The 22,226-nt window shown below is 46.4% G+C and overlaps 1 protein-coding gene across 1 annotated transcript in view; it reads right to left on the bottom strand.

The window, feature by feature from the left end:
- Window positions 1-9,619: 9,619 nt before the first annotated feature.
- The window catches only part of LOC121232780 (cyclic AMP-responsive element-binding protein 3-like), a 29,564-nt gene continuing 16,957 nt past the window's right edge, over window positions 9,620-22,226 (bottom strand). The window contains exon 12 of the mRNA XM_041121231.1: window positions 9,620-9,898. Within this exon, the coding sequence (XP_040977165.1) occupies window positions 9,721-9,898 (178 nt within the window). The 3' untranslated portion in view covers window positions 9,620-9,720. The remainder of the gene's footprint in view (window positions 9,899-22,226) is intronic.

Below are 22,226 nucleotides of genomic sequence, written 5' to 3'. Positions count from 1 at the left end.
TTGCCCATAAACCACAGTATGCATGTGGGTGCTCTTCCAGCTGTGTAGGGAACACCGTTCGGAAGATCTTGCGATGTCACAGAAAGGTAGAAGGCTAGTCGTCGCCTCCCTATGACATATCAGTAATCCCACCTACCGTTGTTAGTATAAAAGGAATTAACTGCGCAATAAAGGACGGAGTTGGCACTCACACCATGTGTGTTATCTGTCTCTTCCCTGGTCCAGGCCGACCAGTGATCTAATCGCGGCACCTTGATATGTAGCACTGCTACATAGTGGTGACCCCGACGTGATCGGTCGCACAGGCGACGATGGAGCTTGCGCAAGCGATTAAGGTATTAAAGGTGTTAGCTTATGAGGTGGGTGCCCGCGGTTCGATTAGGAGGGGCCCCACGGGCGAATGCATCCAATGGATGCTGCGCCGGGGGGACATTGAGTTTCCTAGATAAGTTTTGAGCCCCCCAAATTGGGGAGAGATTCGGGAGTCCTTGCTCCGATCCGAGCGCGGAGCTGCTGAACGATCGCAGAGTTGGGGGAAGGTGGAGCAGGTGGTCGCGGCGGGACGGGAGGCTGAGGCGTGCTGGTTGGCGGCGCGAGCTGCTGCGTCTGCGGGTGCAGCGCCGCCTCGGGGACAGCGGGGACAGCGCCCTCGGGGACAGCGGGGACAGCGCCCTCGGGGACAGCGGGTCGGACTCAGACGGAGCGGGCGGCCGTGGAGCGGGGCTCGCAGAGTGGTCCGTCTTTGATTGCGGACATGGGCACGGAGGGTGCGGCGGAGACGGAGGTTTTTCCTGCAGAGGCGGCACCAGCAGGACCTGATGCGCCCCCCCCCCCAGTATCCATGAGAGGAGTTGCGGCGGGTGGTTCGGCAGCTCATGGGGGAGGGACGGTTTGCAACGCCTCAGGCGCAGGCACGGGGCATACGCGGGCGTGACTTTACGGCAGTTGCAACAACTGCCTTGGCCGCACTTGGGCGTGTCGCGGCCATGGATAGAGCGGACCCCCCTTGGGTGAAAGTTCGGCAGGGGATTGCCGAGAGGTTTACTGCCTTTTTAGATCGGCTTCAGCTTGCTGTGCAGGCGGCAAACCTCCCGGAGGCGGCTAAAGAGGCGATTGTGCTTGAATGTGCTAGGGCTCAAGCTAACCCACAGAGCGCGGCGCTTGTCTCTCATTTGCCAGCGGGTTCGTCCCTAGGCAACATGATACGCCATGTACTGGAGAGAGAGCAACACCGGGAAGCGCGTCCGATAGTGGCGGCCTTGCAACAAGTTTTGCAGGCGGGTACAACCTGATACTGCTTTTGAGGAGGCAGTCTGTAAGCAGGCCGCTAACGAGCAGCATTCTGATTCCGATAATAATTCTTTTGCATCAGGCAGGGTGGACTCTGAAAAAGAGCCGGATTTATATCCCTCATTACCTCCACCGCTGCCTCCCGCGGCCTCTGCGCGGCCGGGACCGCTGCCGTGCCGCCGCCGTCCCCCGCCCCCCCACCCCAATCGCCTGGTACTCCCTCTCCAGGGTCTGCAGAACTTACAACGGAACCTGGCTTTGCTGCACTGCCTGTATCTCCTTCTCCTGCTAATCCCTCTAACTCTGTGCCTCTGTCTAATCCGTGACGATTCACTTAATAATTTGGGAAAAAATACACATAGTTTGATGCAACGCTGTCGAGAAAAAGCTCTACAGCAAGGAGATACCATGTTTACTTTTCCTGTTGTATGCACACCTGCCTCAAGAAATGCAAGAACCTCAAGAGTTAGAGTTCTTAGGATCAGTCATCATGAATCCCTGTGTGATGTTTAATTACACCCATAACACCACTGGAAAGGGTCAGAATATAAATGCTATTTTGCCTGTATATAGAAATGCTACAGCTTGGTGTAACTATATCTATTCCAGAATATCACACTCTTTTTTTCTATTCCAGCTGCTTTACCTACGCGGATGTTTTTAATTTGTGGGAATAGAGCGTGGGAGAGGAATTCCATCGAAACTTAACAGGAGGCCATGTAGCCTCGGACAACTTACGTTACTAACACCCGATATTAATATGATTCACAGTAAAAGGCTCACGATAACTGACACAGGTTTAACTGGATGGCTAACAAGTTTGGGAATTACGGGATGGTTGAAAGATTTGCTTACGCATGGCTTAGTTATTTTAATTGTAATATTAGCAGTTGTAATGATTGTACCACGTATCATAAAATAGTTGAACGTATGATTGCAAAAGCATTTCATGTAACTTGGCTTGCATAAAAATAATTTAAAAAAAAAAAAGAGAGAGAGAGGAAGAGACAGAAAGAAAAAAAATTAATGAAAACAAACAGCTGGAGAGGGGGAAGAGAGATGCAGTTGCAGAACACACAGACATGGCAGCTGAAGAGTGAGAACATGTAAGACAAATAACCCTGCAGACACCAAGGTCAGTGCAGAAGGAGGGGGAGGAGATGCTCCAGGCACCGGAGCAGAGATTCCCCTGCAGCCCGTAGTGAAGACCATGGTGAGACGGGTCGTTCCCCTGCGGTCTGTGGAGGTCCACGCTGGAGCAGTGTGCTCCTGAAGGACTGCACGCCGTGGAGGGGACCCATGCTGAAGATCTTCGTGGAGGACTGTCTCCCGTGGGAGAGATCCCACGCTGGAACAGGGGAAGAGTGCGATGAGTGCTGCCACTGAGGAGGATGAAGTGACAGAGACAATGTGTGATGAACTAATCGCAAAACCTCATTTCCCGTTCCCCTGTCCAGCTGTGGAGGAGAGAGTGATAGGATAGCTATGGTAGGTGACTGGTGTCCAGCCAGGGTCAACCCATCACATAGACAAAATGCATTGTAAAATAGAATGAAATTACATTGCAATTGGGAATTTCAAAAACAAGGGCTCTGTGTAACTCCTTTACAAGGGAATGAAAGTGTATATACGAAATTAGCAGAATAAGGTGTTTTTCAAAGAATTGTCTAATACTGTTGAATGCTTAAATCCAAAAACATGATTTGAAGGTTTAAATTTGTGTATCTGAATTTATATTGCTATTGGAGAATTATTAATCATTTGTGTGTTTGCAGCAATCAGAATCACCTGAGGAGCAGTACGAGGATTGCGTCAGTTCGAAGCTAGAGTCCTCGCTGCCTTCCTCGTGAATCTGATGTTCCTAAACAAAAAAGGGGGCGATGTGAGAACAGCTCGGAACACCTGGCATTTGTTTTCAAGAGTGACCATTAGAATTTGTTGTGCTGCATGTTTGCCAAGCCTTGAAGAACTAGTTTTACAAGGTCAGGTTGGAGGATGGCCTTGTGTAGGCCTGGGAAGATGTGGCTGAAGACAGTCACGAGTATGTCTATGGAATGTTTTTATCTTTAACTGTTCTGAGGACTGGCAAACATCCCAGCTGGGTCAGATGTGCCCTCCTGTGCTAGTAGTATTGGCTGTGAGTCGTTAGTACTTTCTGGATCTTTGTTGAAACATATATAAGTTGGATTCTTTTGTGAAATAAAGGGAATCTTGCACGGGAAAAAAAAAAAAAAAAAAAGGGCAAATTGTGGGAGATTTCATAGAAAATGGGGGAACATTTCTTTGAGCCTGATTATTTAGAGTTAGCATAAGTAGCCCGCAGTCAACATGAGTGGACCGGAGTACGCTCCCTTTAAGCCACTACAGTATTTGCATGTTACCGTAGACACCTATAGTAAATATATTCTCGCTACAGCGCACAGGAAGCAGAATAGCTTGGCGGTTGTACAACACTGGTGTGCTTGCATAGCCCAACTGGGGATTCCACGACAGATCAAGACGGATAAGGGTACAGCTTATACTGCGGAAAAGGTGAAACGATTTTGTGCAATCTGGGGTATAGCCCTTGTACATGGCATTCCTTATAACAGCACCGGGCAGGCCATTGTAGAACGCCCTGCTAGATCGTCTTAGGGAGGGGGACCAGGCGGAGCCCTCCTGCTTACAGGATAATTCACCTGTTCTCCGTGCACAGCGTCTCCTGTTAACTGCGTTAACTTCATTAAATCAGACAATTCGGGGGGACCTGGACCACACGACGGCGCAACGACATTTTACGAGTACGGAAGAGAAAGGCCCCTACCCACTGGTCCGTGTGCGTGATCCCCAGACACGCCAATGGGACGGACCGTTTGAGCTGCGTTGCCTCAGGTGGGGGTACGCCTGTGTACAGATACCTGAAGGGCTACTGAAATGGGTCCCTAGTTGCATGGTTCGTCCTGCCCTAACCTCATAGTGTTTTGAGTGTTTTTTCTTTACAGATTGCTGTTATCCTTTCCTGGCTTGTGACGTCTTGGGTATCTGCTACAAATTTCTGACGCTGGAGCAATTAATAAACAAGATAACAGAACTGCAGAAGCAAGAAGGCGCTGCAAGACCTTTATAGCAATTAAGAAAAATGTCATTTTGGCTTGGAGCATTTAGCTGCGGGATGGGGACTTAGGAGTTGGTTTGTATCTTTGTTAAAAATCGGGGTTTCTTTTATTCTTGTGTATTTTATTAGGTATAATGTTGCTTTTACTGTGTTTAATTAATTGTGTTCATATATCTTGTAGGTCACCTTGGCCGACATAACAGGTCAAGATTCTCTGTGCCTTGCAACCACATCACAAAGCCCGTGAACCAATAGACAGGATGGCTATGACTCGTGCGGCACGTCTGGCCAGCGACCGCATGTGCCATAGGCTCCCTATGTTTCAACTGAGGCGAATTTTGGCACCCGCTGGCCACGTGTGCTGAAATCTGTTCCTCTGCAAATGTACAAATACCGGGATTTTCCGAAGAGCATCGGGCTGGTGTACGGCAAGGCCATCGTTGCCTCTGTGGGGACGCCCACGTAAAGCTGGCACCTACCGATTGCTGGGCTGAGTTCGCGGATGGTGGTGACTAGATCTGCTAATGCTCTTCTAATAGAAAAAGGGAGGGGGAATTGTTGTGGGAACATATTTAGCTAACGGTCACAAGAGCATTCCAGATGCCTTTAGAAGGCCTTGAACAGAATAAACAAGAAGACAAAAATAAGAAAGATACCAATTAGAAAAACACAGGTGCATATTCCACGATAAAGAGAACTTGGCACAAACAACCTCAATTCGGCAGTTTATCTTGACCAATTAGACTGAGATAAGTCTCATATGTTTAGTTAGTATGACCAATTATATTTTATGTTTATGCGCGTGTGCAGTGTTGATGCAGCCAATCATTGAGTGCAACTGGACGCGTGGACAGTGCATGAATAGTGTGTGTAACCAATGGGAGCTAGTTGGACATGAGGAGGGGGAGATGTAGGGAACACCGTTCGGAAGATCTCGCGATGTCACGGAAAGGTAGAAGGCTAGTCGTCGCCTCCCTATGACATATCAGTAATCCCACCTACCGTTGTTAGTATAAAAGGAATTAACTGCGCAATAAAGGACGGAGTTGGCACTCACACCATGTGTGTTATCTGTCTCTTCCCTGGTCCAGGCCGACCAGTGATCTAATCGCGGCACCTTGATATGTAGCACTGCTACACAGCTGTGTGCTTGGGACCAACCCATGGTGCTGCAGCCAGAAAAATAACACTCCTGCAGAGGGGACACCTGGGCACAGATAAGCAAAACCCGAGGGATGCCCCTGTTCCCCCTTGCTGTGAGAGTGGGGATACCCCACCGTTGTAGCGCCATGGTGCTGGGACTGCCCTCATGGCTCTCCCAGGTTGTTATGGAGGCATGCACAATCAAATCCAACAGGTGTTAAAAGTCAGATTTATTCTTCAGTAAAAAGTTAGAACTCCAGTAACATTTGTAAACCACAGGCTCAATGATGTACGGGGAATTAGTACTACACAGCTGACTTTTAAGAATTCTTAAGGTTTAGAAATGATGACTCAAAATGCACATATCACTCACGGCTCTCAAGCTGCAGGAGTTACCTCAGGCGGTGTCCCGACCCAAGGGGGAGTCCCCGACTGCAGACCCGCTGCTCCGAGGAAGACCAATTCCCAAAATGTCCTCTGGCGGGACCCTGTTTATACCCTTGTATAATCTGATCTGTGGTCATTTTAATCCCTATTGGCCTAAAGGTTACTTCAGTGTACCTGGCGCATCTCGACTGGTCAGTTCAATTTTCAACCTGCGGCCTCTAGGGTTTGGGTTTTTTTTTCCTCTCTTCCCTGCCTGGAGAAGTTTTGTTTCCTGTCGGGGGGGGGGGGGGGGGGGGGGGGGGGGGGGTGCATGTACTGCCACACAATCCACCCTGTGACCACAGTCACGATTCGACTGGTTTCCTTGGAGTGGTGGTACAGTCACCTGTTGCCTCCAAAGTTAAAAGGGAGCGCAGTCTGATGAATTTGACGCTCATCGTGGGTCATCACTCCATTCTGGTCTAGAATTAAAGTGGAATATCTGACACAGGAATATTCAGCACACAAACAGGTTTTTAAAGGGAGTATACTTAACTGTTAGTACAGACTTCACTACTGCCCGTTTGATACAACTTATTGCAATACAGATTACAGTAATCATAACTACAAGCATTATTAAAGATTGGAGAAGGCCGGTCATCCACCCCGTCAAAGAAAATCTGAACATATCAAAACCTTTCCCAGCCAATTAGTCCCTGGTGCAGAAACAATTACCTCCGAATCTCTTGCCACTTTCTTTTGTTGATTTGATCTTGAAGCTACATGGACACATTTGGAGTGAACACAGCAGTCGTCCATCAACAGGTTCAAAACTCCACATACACCTTTCTCTTTCAGTAGCATCAAATCCAATATGGCTCAATTTTGGATAGTCATTTTAACCGGTATGTTGTAACTGATTGTTCAAGAGTCCCAAACTGGCAGATGTAACATTGGCTAAGGTTGATAGTTGTAAACTCAGTTCTAGAATGCTCTATCGGTGTTCCCTTCGGTACCATATGCAGTTGCCCCCATGGAATTTCAGGGCATGGTGTAGTACCATTCCAACTCCACCCCGTGATCTCATGGGTTAGTTGGAGGATATAGTCACATCTGGTGCTTCATACCGAACTAGCATTTACCACACCTGGTGACCAACTATAAACAACGTGAGTATAACCTCCTCCCCCATCCAATCTGAACCTCCAACTATAATTGTTACATTGCTCCCATGTGAGCTCAAGGGCTCGTGATATATTGATGTCCATCATTTTTGCCATGACATTGTCATCCAGATCTTTACCATCCATGCCTGCCACCATCATCAATACCAGTAGAAGCACTGGAATGTCTCGTTTCTTCATTGTCCTGTAAGAAAGCACAAAACTAGGCCTTGGTCTTAAAACCAGGTCACAGGGTGTCATGGTTTAACCCCAGCCAGCAACTAAGCACCACACAGCCGCTCACTCACTCCCCCACACCCAGTGGGATGGGGGAGAAAATCGGGAAAAGAAGTAAAACTCGTGGGTTGAGATAAGAACGGTTTAATAGAACAGAAAAGAAGAAACTAATAATGATAATGATAACACTAATAAAATGACAACAGTAATAATAAAAGGATTGGAATATACAAATGATGCGCAGTGCGATTGCTCACCACCCGCCGAGTGATGCCCAGTTAATCCCTGAGTGGCGATCCCCTGCCCCCACCCCCCCAGTTTCTATACTAGATGTGACGTCACATGGTATGGAATACCCCTTTGGCCACTTTGGCCCAGCTGCTGTGACGGTCTGACAAATTATAGTCAATGTCTCAAACACTAGTTAAAGAACTTTGGTGGAGAAAAACGGCCTCTGTAAAAATGCTGGAGTTTTGTGAACAGGACAACGTGGCCGGAGGAGAGGGCCCCCCGGAGGGTGGGACTGCGCTTCTCCAAAGCCACAATTCCTTATCTTAAGTGACCAGGAGAAGGAGCACAGCATATGCGCCTGGAGGAGGAGGCCCCACTGAGGATGGGACTGTGCTTCTATCTTAAGCGGTCATGCCAGCAGAAAAAGAGAGGCAACTCTGCAATGAACCCCCCCCAAAGCTCTCCGACCGATTCCAGAGAACCCCGGGAATGGGACTGCGCATGTCGAGACCATCAACTAACACGCTATAAAAGAAGGGAGAATGAGTTCTCAGTGCGCGCCCTCTGGAACTGGATCTCTACGCTGGCTGGACCAACGCTGGACGCAGGACTGGTGAAACCCTTTTCTTCTCTCTTTCTTTCTTTCTTTCTTTCTTTCTCTCTTTCTCTCTCTCCCTCTTTTCCTTCTCTCTTTTCCACAGTCCCTACACCTCATCCTTTTAAACATAAACTGTTGACCAAGTCTGAGACTAGGAGTGGATCTAGCCGCCCCTGGGCTCCTCTTTGAGAAGGAGTCCAGAAAGCAAGGGGGTCCGCTCTGAACCTCGTGACTCAACGGGAGGGCTCTCCTTCTGATACATTTCATGTTCCTTTTTCCATTTCTTTTTCTACACCTTCCTTCTCTTCTCAAACAGCGGCTTAATGACATGTTGCAGGGTTCATATTGATAAGTTCACGTGTACTTGGGCAAGGTTAGCTAGGTTGAATAAATGTTGATTGTTGTTTGAACTCCCCTGGTGTCGTTTCACCTTAATTCTGACAAAGGAAATCCACGAACCTGAGTCGCTCCAACTTTGGGATGCGACATCTTAATTGGCTGTGTCCTGTGCCAACTTCTTGTGCCCCTCCAGCCTTTTCGCTGGCTGGGCATGCGAAGCTGAAAAATCCTTGACTTTAGACTAAACACTACTTAGCAACAACTGAAAACATCAGTGTTATCAACATTCTTCGCATACTGAACTCAAAACATAGCACTGTACCAGCTACTAGGAAGACAGTTAACTCTATCCCAGCAGAAACCAGGACAGTATCCACCCCTTATTCTATACCATTGACGTCATGCTCATTTCCCATACCTTCAGTTACATCCCGGTCAACCATCATCACCTTTTCCATCCCTTTGAGACATATGAACAATGATACATATATATATGTATGTATACAGACACACAGATATCATTCCTTTAGTTTATGGGTCGTGTTCATAAAATGTTCGTTGAGTTCATTTAGTTCCCGACTCTGGGCTCCATCTGTCATACCAGTCTTTCTGGGCAGGAGGGATGGTGCAAAGTCCTCTCAGTCGGCAGAGCAGGATTGGGCTTCAGTGCGGTGTGACGAGCAGGTGACATTGGACGCAGCAGGAGGATGGTGTGCACCGTTGGATTGTTGCATGCTGGAGTCAGTTCTGGTTCCATCACTACTGCGCTTTGCTCAGTTTTATCACAGTTCATTCTTGCTTGATCTAAGTGATTCTTACTATAGTACTACGGATATAGCATATAACAATTAGAGTAATGATAACATACAGTTGTGGGAGCAGCTCAGAACACCTGGCATTTGTTTTCAAGAGTGAACCATTAGAATTTGTCGTGCTGCATGTTTGCCAAGCCTTGAAGAACTAGTTTCACAAGGTCAGGTTGGAGGATGGCCTTGTGTAGGCCTGGGAAGATGTGGCTGAAGACAGTCACGAGTATGTCTATGGAATGTTTTTATCTTTAACTGTTCTGAGGACTGGCAAACATCCCAGCTGGGCCAGATATGCCCTCCTGTGCTAGTAGTATTGGCTGTGTGCCGTTAGTACTTTCTGGATCTTTGTTGAAACATATATAAGTTGGATTCTTTTGTGAAATAAAGGGAATCCTGCACAGAGAGCTTGAGCGCTTGATTCAGTTGCCGCAGATGGTGAGCCTGACGTGATCAAGAGAAGAAGACGACGTGATTGAGAGAAGAAGCTGGCACGATTAAGAGAAGAAAACAATGTGATTGAGAGAAGAAGAAAAGAGGTGATTCCCCTTCACTGCGGAGACCATGTAATCTAACGGGGAGAGTTTTGAAGAAGTGGCCACGACTCCAAGAAAATAGGTAACAGCAACCCCTGTGGAACGGGTGAGTTGCGAGATTGCGGTAGCATGGGGCAATCAGCTTCCCAGGAGCATAAGCTCTACTTAAATGTTTTGCAGCACATTTTACGGGCCTCTGGGTATAAAATAACAGAAGGACAAATTGCTTCGCTTTTAATATGGGTAAAGGATAATTGTAACTGGTTTCCCACAGAGGGAACTTTTGATAGCAAGGTTTGGGAAAGAGTTGGGGAGCATTTACGAACGTGAAAAACTTTGGCATTTGGTGTATCAGAAAATTGAATTGTGACATGAAAATTTATTTATACTGCGCTGGTGCATTTACAGCCGGCAGAGAAAATCATACCAATACAACCTGATACTGCTTTTGAGGAGGCAGTCTGTAAGCAGGCCGCTAATGAGCAGGATTCTGATTCTGATAATAATTCTTTTGTATCAGGCAGGGTGGACTCTGAAAAAGAGCCGGCTTTATATCCCTCATTTCCTCCACCACCGCCCGCACCAACACCGTTAACGCACACACCCCGCCGGCAGGCAGGCAGACAGGCAGGCAGCGGGCGGGCAGCACGGGCTCCGCGGGGTCGCCGACCCTCACCACCGCATACAGGTCCCTGCCGCCCCACCGCTGCCTCCCGCCGCTTTTGCACCTGCTTCGCCACCGCCTCCCACGGCCGCCCCGCCGTTGCCTCCCACGGCCTCTGCGCCCGCCATGGCCGCCATGGCCGCCTTAGCGCCGCCGTCCCCCACCACCCACCCCAACCGCCTGGTACTCCCTCTCCAGGGTTTGCAGAACTTAAAACAGAACCTGGCTTTGCTGCACTGCCTGTATCTCCTTCTCCTGCTAACCCCTCTAACTCTATGCCTCTGTTGAATCCTGTGGCTCCTGCTTTACAGCGGTGCGGAGAAAAAACTGTAGTGCCTTCAGCTCCGCCTTTAACAGACTTTGATGCTAAATGTGACGATTCACTTAATGATTTGGGAAAAAATACAAATAGCTTGATGCAACGCTCTCGAGAAAAAGCTCTACAGCAAGGAGATACCATGTTTACTTTTCCTGTTATATACAAACACCATAATCCACCACAGCATGAGGGTTTACCTTATGAAAAGATAAAAGAATTATGGAAATCAATTCGTGAAAATGGGTTACACAATTCATTTACAATGGGACTAATGGAAACAATTGGAGGCACTTATACTATGACTCCTTGGGACTGGAAATTGCTTATGAAAATGGTGTTGACTTCTGCTCAGTATTCTGTATGGCAATTAGAATACAATGATTTGTCAGTGGAACAAATTATGGACAACTTGTCATCAGGGATACTTATAGATCAAAATATGTTACAAGGAACAGGCCCTTACATGACACCTCAGGCACAAGCAGCTTTGCCAAAGCAAGTTTACGATCAAGCCACTCATATTGCAATCATGGCTTTACGATGCGTACCCGAAACTGGACAAGGTATCGTTTCATTTGCCTCTATACGACAGGGCTCTCAGGAACCGTACGTATCTTTTATTGATCGCCTTCAAGCCATGATAACGCGGCAGGTAGAAAATCCGGAAGCTGCAAAAGCATTATTATTTCAATTGGCTTATAAGAATGCAAATACAGACTGTCAGGCTGCACTGAAATCAGTTAGAGGAAGAGCTACTGACGTTGGGCAGTATATTAAGATATGTCAAAACGTAGGGACAGACACTCATAGAGCTAACGTTAGCTGCTGCACTGTCACAGCAACTAAATGTTAATCAAATTACTGTGAAATGCTTTGAGTGTGGAAAATTGGGACATATGGCTAAGCAATGTCCTAAACGACAGAAATCCAAACGTGATAAACCTGTAAATCACTTGTGCCCTCATTGTAGTAAAGAATATCATTGGGCAAATCAACACAAACTGAAATTTGACAAAGGAGGTAATCTTTTACAGGGAAACTACAGGAGGGGCGCGAGACCCGGTGCCCCGCTGTGACGTAAAAGGACTTAACTGCGAGATTCAAGCAAACGACTTGAACCTCACTCACAGACTTAACTGCAAGGTTCAAGCAAATGATTTATTTGAACTTCACTTACAGACTTAACACGCCACTATTGCAGGTTTTACAGATACAATGGAGGAATGCACCATTGCAATTTTTTTAGGCAAGAGTAGTACATTATTACAACCACAAGCGATTCACAGACAACCACAAGCACACACGCGTTTACAAACTTAAAGCATAAACAATATTCACTTACCCCTCCAGGTAAGGGCTTTCAACCCCAGGGAAGTTACCTCGACCCGCGTCCCGATCAAGGGGGGGGAAGGGTTTCCTTCACAAGCCAACTGTACAGTTGGAGAAGTGACTCCCCCATTTCCAACCTGAATCTTAGAGGTTTTTATCCCCTGACTTGTGGAATGGGGTGTATGACTATGTCTGAGTGGATTATGATATAGGCCTAAATGGATTATGTATATCTGAGTGGAGTTTCCCCTTTGTGATGGGTTGACCCTGGCTGGATGCCAGGTGCCCACCAAAGCCGTTCTATCACTCCCCCTCCTCAGCTGGACAGGGGAGAGAAAATATAACAAAGGGCTTGTGGGTCAAGATAAGGACAGGAGAGATCACTCACCAATTACCTTCACAGGCAAAACAGACTCAGCTTGGGGAAAATTAACTCAATTTATTACCAATCAACCAGAGTAGGGTAATGAGAAATAAAACCAAATCTCAGAACACCTTCCCTCCACCCCTCCCTTCTTCCCGGGCACAACTTCACTCCCGGCTTCTCTACCAACCCCCCCAGCGGCACAGGGGGATGGGGAATGGGGTTTATGGTCAGTTCATCACACGTTATTTTCTGCCGCTTCATCCTCCTCAGGGGTAGGACTCATCACACTCTTCCCCTGCTCCAGCGTGGGGTCCCACCCACGGGAGACAGTCCTCCACGAACTGCTCCAGCATGGGTCCTTTCCACAGTGTGCAGTCCTTCAGGAGCACACTGCTCCAGCGTGGGTCCCCCTGTGGGGTCACAAGTCCTGCCAGAAAACCTGCTCCGTGGGCTCCTCTCTCCACAGATCCACAGGTCCTGCCAGGATCCTGCTCCAGCGCGGGCTTCCCACGGGGTCACAGCCTCCTACGGGAACCCACCTGCTCCGGCGTGGGGTCCTCCCCGGGCTGCAGGTGGATATCTGCTCCACCGTGGACCTCCATGGACTGCAGGGGGACAGCCTGCCTCACCATGGTCTTCACCACGGGCTGCAGGGGAATCTCTGCTCCGGCGCCTGGAGCATCTCCTCCCCCTCCTTCTTCACTGACCTTGGTGTCCGCAGGGTTGTTTCTCTTACATGTTCTCACTCCTCTCTCCGGCTGCCGTTTTCCATCTGTCCCAACTTTTTTCCTTCTTAAAAATGTTATCACAGAGGCGTTACCACTATCGCTGATTGGCTCAGCCTTGGCCGGCGGCGGGTCCGTCTTAGAGCCAGCTGGTATTGGCTCTCTCTCGAACACAGGGGAAGCTTCCAGCAGCTTCTTACAGAAGCCACCCCTGTAACCCCCTCCCGCTACCAAAACCTTGCCACACAAAGCCAATACACCCTTATCTTTCCTTTGTTGGTCTGTGATTGAATACACAAGCTTGTCATTTGAAACTGAAGCTGAAACCCTCCAGCTTTTTTTTTTACCTTGCTTCCTCAGCAACTGAATAGTGGTTGGATTGAGACTCAGGGCATACTATTTGTTAAGGGATTTCAAGGCTCAGTTCAGGTTTTGGTTCTTTGAATGGCGCAGCCACTGCCCTGTTTACTTTAGGGTTTATCAGACAACCCAGGGCTAAGCTGTCTACACAGCTCCCCGTGAGTCATCTCTGCAGAGAGACAGGGCCTCAAGGCAATCCAAGGCTGGGTTGCTTTTGTAACCCCCCATGAGTCGCCTGTGTGCACTAGACATGGTGAAACTCGTTTGTGAACTATGAGCCAGACAATCCACACAATCCACCCCGTGACCTGAGTCGCAATTCAACCACATGCATGTCATCATTGACCGGTGTATTGGTATAAGTTTTGTCTGTGTGTTTTAGTAGAGTTACGTATTCCTCAGTTTCTGGGTGAGCCCTTACCTGAGAGATAGATTTTACAATCATTCTTTTTACACAACTAACGGCAATGCATACTACAATAATAGAAATTACAATAACAATCAGTGTTTGTAACAAGTTAACAATCCATCCAGAAAATACCCATCCTATCCTACCAAAAATATTTTCCAACCAGGTGTCCTTCATTTGGTCCTGCAGTTCATGAGTAACTTCAACTATCTTCTTCATCTTCTGGAGGTTTTCCCGAAGAGGTAGTGACACATTAGGAATTGTGACACAGCATTCTTCTTGTTCATGGTTTGCTTTCAAGTATCCGCACACCCCTTGTTCTTTGAGTAATATCATATCCAGTGCAAGTCAATTTTGAAGTGCAACTTTTGAGGCAGTTTGTACTTGTGTATCTAGCAATTCAAAATTGACTTTAGTGAGGTCTGCCAAAGCTTCCACTTGTGCAGTTAAATTGGACAACAAAATTCTAGTTTTAAGGTGACCTATTCCTAGCCCAAAGAATCCTTTGGCCCATACTGCTAATTTCTGGGATACAGTCCAATCGGTGTTGTCTGTACTTCGTTTGGTATGGGGATGCCACAGTCCTTGAGAGAGAAATTTCTCAGAGTAATAAGAAGGACATAATGATGGTACTCCCAAAGTACACTGCAGACCAGGATGTATAGGTCTTAACATATCTGTAATAGTCCCATCTGAGCATATCCAAGTTAACTGATGTGGAGCATATATAGGTGAGTCGTCACAATTACCCATGGTTCGAGGAGTGCGACAGGAGGATTTCTCAGAATATTTTAAGTCTTTATAGCTTATGCTAGTATTACATCCCATTGCTGGGGATATGGCCTGGTGTAATTTTGACACAAGCAGGCAGCACTGATTAAATGCCGTAATGAAGGAATTAACCACAACCAACTATTTTCTAGATCCCCACCAGTGGTACAATTTATGATATTTGTACAATTCCACAGGGGTGTTTTTTTCACATTGGGTTGTGTTGAGAACCTTTGTCGAGACTGCCAGGGATAGCACTCCTTCCTGTCATCTTTTCTCTCCTCATGGGCTTGTGACCATAAACAATTAGCAGGTGGTCCTTCAATCACATTGAACCACATACATGAATTACCAGGTGTTGAAGGAAACTCAAAGCACCACTGGGTGTTTACCAGTTCCACATACCTCAGGACTAAGTGTTTTCCCCAATATGGCTCATCCCCATACCGTGTATCTGCCCAAGGGTGTTTGGAACATGGCTGTTGGGAGGATTGGGGCTGTTTGCCCCTACATCCTAAAGTCTTATTGTCCCAACAAAGTGGGGCATAGGAACAATTTAGGCTCCAAACGGAAGTTCGATTTAACATATTGTTAAATGGCCACTTCCATTCAAATTCACCCCAAATGATAGACTTATTTTGATTCCAGAGCCAATCTAAATTCTTACCTATATCCACGGGGAGAGCTGTTATGGGGATTCCCTGAGTGGGGGTATGTGGTAAAGGCAAACAGGTAGTCACATGAGAAAAGTTAAGCATGCGAGCAAAACCTTATATCATCTTATAGATCATATTGTCTTGTTCGGTATGATTCACAATTGGGGAACCATCAATGTGTTGCTCAAAAGCCCGAGGCTGTCTATCCTAGGTTGTTTACTTATGCATATGGTTATTATAGGACTAACAACAATTATTACAAAAAACCTTACAATTACAGCCATAGTATAGCGCTATTAAAACTTAGATTAACAAACAATTATCCCTACCAAAACAAACATATGAAAAACAAAAGATAAAACTCCTGATCCACGCTCCAGGTCTGTGCAGCTTGTCAATTCCCCTAAGGTACAGTTCACATCAGTTTGGATCGATGTCTGTGAGGTCTCCACCCCGTGTCTTCCCAGTTGTCGCTTATCCTTCTTCAACTGGAACAGTCCTATAATTTAAAGAGAAGAGAGCTGCTCGAATGTATACACGCTCGACAATAAATTGGTTAGAAATCTGGTATAATCCACCTGCTACTTATCCGATGTACGCGATTGGAGCTATCTTTTGCTTCCCATGCATACAGCCCCCTTGGGTTGGTCAGTATCAGGGGTACAACTCCAATTTGAGGTAACTTGACCATTACAGGTTGGCCAGAATGCAATTGTGTGGGGAATTTGCCAATTTCATGTGGTTTCTTGGAGATTAAATCTCCAGTAGGACAGAATGCCTTAACTTTTGCGTTTCTGTTTTCACCCCATCTGTTATTAACAGTGTATACTGCCTCAGACAATCTCAAGTCCTGGTTTGATGCATGGACCCTTGCAAATCTTTTGATTAGTCTATTAATTTGTTCCACTATTCCATTTGCCTGAGGGTAGTAAGGAGTATGGAAGATCCAGTCAATACCTTCCCCCCTTGCCCATTCCTGGACGATGGCTGCTGTGAAATGTGAACCGTTATCACTTTGGATAGTAGAAGGCATAGGTAAGGTACTAAACCACTCCTTTAGCACTCGAATGGTCCATTCTCCAGATGCTGCTGTGGTTGCAGTGGCTTGGGTCAAACCGGACACTACTTCTACTCCTACTAGAATATACCTATGTTGGTTAGATGTTCCAAGTGGCCCGATATAATCGATCTGCCAAGTCTGCCAGAGTGTCTTTCCTGCTCTGATATGCAAAGGTGGGGCTTGGTTCGGATGATCCATTTTTAATCTTAAGCAGCACTGTGGACAGTGTGTTATTGTCCTTTCACAGTCAGCCACTGTGGCAGGCCACCCTCTTGCTTGACACTCCTTGTACAGATCGGCCTTTCCAATGTGGCCACATCTTTCGTGTAACCATTCTCTCAATCTTGCCCACTCCTGCACATCTGTATTTTCATCTGTTTCTAATGTATGTATGCGGGTGAGATAATCAACCTTGTTATTCCAGTGAGTAGCCTCAGTAAGGTTTTTATCGTGTGCCTTTACCCATCCTACTACTTGTAATGTTCTTCCTTGTCCTACTTCTAATAGTTGCCTCCAGTCCTCTGTTCTCCACACTGGAACCCGGTTGACCTGCCAACCGTTGGCTTCCCAATGTCCTATCCATTCTGTTGCCCCTTTAAACACTGCATAGGAATCAGTATATATAATTTGAGCCCCAAATTTCACAGCTAACAATACAGCTCGTAGTTCCCCTATTTGGGCACTACCTTCTCCTTTTTCAGTCTCAGTTCTTCCTGTCTTTATCTCCAGAGCAACTGCTGTATATTGCCAAGTCCGATTTTTTCGTACTGCAGAAGCATCTGTAAACCATACTCCTGTCAGGTCTGATTCAACTGTAAACGGGGGTGCTTCTAAAATAGGTGATGGCTGATTAGGTTTGATTAACATAGAAGGGTCTGCATTAACATCCTTTTGTAATTTAGATACTTTTACTGGCCCTTCAGTAATAGTAACCAACTGACTGATACCTTCCAAGTAAGAGTACCATTTCTGGACAGTGGGTTTTTGGGCAATTCCCTCGGGGGGAGCAGTCCCTTTCCTGACTGATTCCAGAAGAAGGAAAGGACCCCGAACAACCATATCCTGGCTTGTGAGAATCCGTTCAGCCTTTTTTACTGCTCGGATTAGCGATAACATACCCTTTTCCCAATCGGTGTATCGTTGCTCTGTATCATTGAATGAATAAGAAGAGAATTCCAAAGGTCTATCAGGGCCTTCTGGTCCCTGTTGATATAAGTTACAATGCGAACCATGTTCACTGAATCCCCACTCAATCTGTATAGGATCTGTCCGATGTATGGGACCTAAAGTCTGATATATGCGTAGTTCTTGAATCAGTAAATTCAAGGCCTCCTCACGCTGAGGGGTCCACTGCCAATGGGCATTCTTCTTAATTAAATTATACAGAGGTTGAGCAATTATGGAAAATCCAGGGACATGTTTTCGCCAGTAACCTAAAGTCCCAAGTATCTGTTGTAGTTCCTTCTTATTTTCTGGAGTTTTACCAGCCTCTATTTTTCCCAGGGTATCAGCTGGTACAGCTACGGCTCCTCCTGACCACCAAACACCTAGAAATTTAACCTCTTGACTTGGTCCCTGACATGTAGTAGAAGGGATTTCCAACCCCAATGAAGTCAGTGAGGCCCAAATCTGACTAGACACTTCTCTGACCATCTCTTGGTCATCCCCAGCAATTAAGATATCATCAATATATTGGTACACACTTATCCCATCCGGGACTTCTATTTCCTTCAATATTTTTGCCAGTGCATTATGGGCAATAGTGGGGGAGTGTTTGTATCCTTGGGGAAGTCGGCTAAAGGTATATTGTATTCCTTCCCAAGTGAACGCAAATTGAGGTTTATCCTCCTCTTGAAGAGGAATCATGAAAAACATATCCTTAACGTCCAATGTGGACATCCATGTGTGATGTTTTGCTTGGATTTGGGTGACTAGGTCAGCAATGTTAGGAACAGCAGCTGTGAGTGGCATTGTATTACTATTAAGCCTCCTGTAGTCAACCGTCAGTCGCCATCTGCCGTCGGGTTTACGTACTGGCCATACTGGAGAATTATAGGGCGAGTGTACTCTAGTTATAATGCCACGATTCTCCAAGTCTTTGATCACCTCTCTGAGCCCTGCTTTAGCAGCAGCTGGTAAAGGATATTGATTAACATTCGTTACTCTGGAAGGGGGTAACTTAATGGCTGGTTCAAGCACCCGAACTTCACACGGTGGGGCTCCAAAGCTCCACACTGTCCCATCAGGCAGTTTCCAGACTTTGTTTGCTAGGACATCAAATCCTAGTATATTATTTCAATACGGACCAATGACCACCTTTATCTTAGTCATTTGGTTTTCCCCTGGAAGCCAAACACATATTTTACTAATTGGTCTGGTTTCAGGGACTCCAGTTACTCCTATTATATTTGTTTTTTTCCGGGTAGGGGTCAATCCTAAACTTTTAGCTGGTTTTTCAGTGATAACACTTATTTGGGCTCCAGTATCAATTAGAAAATTTACAGGTATTCGTCTGGGGCCAGTGGCTAAAATAATATATGGATCAATATGCTGGTTAGGCCATTCTAAGCTGGATATTACGCGAGTGGGTCGGCCTGAAATTCCCCCCGCGCTTCCTAGTTTTTTAGATCAATCAAATCCTTCCTTAAGCCTGAGTAAGGGTTGGCAGGAGCAGAAGGTTTACTCTCCTGCGTTTTGGCAATATCAGTACATTCCATAGCCTTGCTAATAGGCTGCTCCACCAGGTTTATCATTGTACGAATATTTTCTGTGGACTGCCCATGTAACACTGAGTGGGGTATTCCTAATGCTAATGCCTTTTTCCATAGTTCATTGCGCTGAGAGTCAATACGAGAATAGGTTTTTTTAGGGGGATGGGAGTTACCCTCCTCAAAAAATCGTGCCTGTTGGACTCGGCGCTGTGAATCTGAACCTTCCTCTAACCAGCCCATCTCTCTACCATAAATCACTATTATTTCCTGTAATAATTCCCCCCATGTTAAAACAGGCTGTTGTTGCTGGTTGGGGTTGCATGCATTATGATCAATTGTCCGTATAATTTTTTCTTTTAGGTTTTGCACATAAATTTTCAAGACGTCAGGGAGACCTCTAATTAATGGTTTAAGGTGGACCGGATCAACCGGAGCAGCAAGGGGAATACCCTGCTCACCACGCTTGTACATAGCTTGTATACAGGCAGCCTTTTGCACTGATTCAGCCAGCCTAGATAATCCAGCCGTTTTAATAGTCAGAGGTTCACCTCGCTCTCTAGAATCTAGTCCCCCTGCCCAATAGGCAACTCTGAGCGTCAAGGGTTGGTTCCCCACGGGACCCTGATCAAGGAACATACCAGGACCCCAATATCCCCCAGCTTCCTCCTCGCTCAACAAGACTCGATCCCCTCCATTCAATGACACACGACATAAATATTCAGTTTCACTTTCCCCCAGCTTGCGTGAAAATTTCTCTTGCATTTGTGCGAGCTCAGGTCCAGACCACGGGGTGGTTCGGGTTGTAGTTAAATTTCGATTGTTCCTGGCCCTCGACTGTACCTCCGTTTTGATGAGGGGTCGAATTTCAATATTACTTGCCCCATCAGATTCATCATCTGGGTCACCCCAGATATCTCTGTCCCAAGTGTCAGGATCAGCACACATAACTAGATTCCTGACTTGGGTGGGAGAGGGAGTTGGAGCGTTTGATAACAACAAATTTAATTTTTCTAGTAATTTTCTGTTCTTCTCCCTTTCAGAATTTAATTCATCTTTCAAAAACACATTTTCAACCTCCAATTGTCCATTATGAACACTCAAGGCCGCACTTATCTTTTGTTCTGCCTCTAAAGCAGTTTTGGTCACTTCAACTTCAGTTTCTAATGCCCTGAATTTTGTAGCTTCAGTGAGATCGGCTGCACCCGTTATTTTTGCCGTCTCAGATTTCAGTGCCTCCTCCTGTGCACAAGTTAGACATGCTCCAAAAATAGTGCACAGGATACCTTTACCTTTCCCATTTTTCTTTTTCTTTTGTTCCTTCCTACACTGCTGTCGTGGTTTAACCCCAGCCAGCAACTAAGCACCACGAAGCCGCTCACTCACTCCCCCCCCCACCCAGTGGGATGGGGGAGAAAATCGGGAAAAAGAAGCAAAACCCACGGGTTGAGATAAGAACAGTTTAATAGAACAGAAAAGAAGAAACTAATAATGATAATGATAACACTAATAAAATGACAACAGCAATAATGAAAGGATTGGAATGTACAAATGATGCACAGTGTAATTGCTCACCACCCGCCGACCGACACCCAGCTAGTCCCCCAGCGGCGATTCCCCGCCCCCACTTCCCAGTTCCTATACTAGATGGGACGTCACATGGTATGGAATACCCTGTTGGCCACTTTGGGTCAGCTGCCCTGGCTGTGTCCTGTGCCAACTTCTTGTGCCCCTCCAGCTTTCTCGCTGGCTGGGCATGAGAAGCTGAAAAATCCTTGACATTAGTCTAAACACTACTAGCAGCAACTGAAAACATCAGTGTTATCAACATTCTTCACATACTGAACTCAAAACATAGCACCGTACCAGCTACTAGGAAGACAGTTAACTCTATCCCAGCTGAAACTAGGACAACTGCTCTACCCATGCCACCACTTTCTCTTTACTCCTCCACAACTTCTTCACCTTCTCCTTGTCTGCAGGAGAAGGTTTACAACCATGTTTCTGCAATAGTTCCTCCATTGTATCCTGCCAACTACGCCAAATTAATGTGACGTAAAAGGACTTAACTGCGAGATTCAAGCAAACGACTTGAACCTCACTCACAGACTTAACTGCAAGGTTCAAGCAAATGATTTATTTGAACTTCACTTACAGACTTAACACGCCACTATTGCAGGTTTTACAGATACAATGGAGGAATGCACCATTGCAATTTTTTTAGGCAAGAGTAGTACATTATTACAACCACAAGCGATTCACAGACAACCACAAGCACACACGCATTTACAAACTTAAAGCATAAACAATATTCACTTACCCCTCCAGGTAAGGGCTTTCAATCCCAGGGAAGTTACCTCGACCCGCATCCCGATCAAGGGGGGGGAAGGGTTTCCTTCACAAGCCAACTGTACAGTTGGAGAAGTGACTCCCCCATTTCCAACCTGAATCTTAGAGGTTTTTATCCCCTGACTTGTGGAATGGGGTGTATGACTATGTCTGAGTGGATTATGATATAGGCCTAAATGGATTATGTATATCTGAGTGGAGTTTCCCCTTATCTTTCCTTTGTTGGTCTGTGATTGAATACACAAGCTTGTCATTTGAAACTGAAGCTGAAACCCTCCAGCTTTTTTTTTTACCTTGTGTGGTGGTTTGACCCTGGCTGGGTCAGGCAACTTCCTCAGGCAACTGAATAGTGGTTGGACTGAGACTCAGGGCATACTATTTGTTAAGGGATTTCAAGGCTCAGTTCAGGTTTTGGTTCTTTGAATGGCGCAGCCACTGCCCTGTTTACTTTAGGGTTTATCAGACAACCCAGGGCTAAGCTGTCTACACAGCTCCCTGTGAGTCATCTCTGCAGATAGACAGGGCCTCAAGGCAATCCAAGGCTGGGTTGCTTTTGTAACCCCCCATGAGTCGCCTGTGTGCACTAGACATGGTGAAACTCATTTGTGAATTATGAGCTGGACAATCCACACAACAGCCTGCCCCAAGAGACCCCCTTGGCGTGGCCGTGTCCCCTGAGCAATGCACATGTGGGGGTCTCCAGCCA

This window comes from Aquila chrysaetos, chromosome W (genome assembly GCF_900496995.4).
Source record: "Aquila chrysaetos chrysaetos chromosome W, bAquChr1.4, whole genome shotgun sequence".
NCBI lineage: Eukaryota > Metazoa > Chordata > Aves > Accipitriformes > Accipitridae > Aquila > Aquila chrysaetos.
The sequence above is the reverse complement of the archived record's forward strand: the minus strand, read 5'-3'. Positions and strand labels throughout refer to the sequence as shown.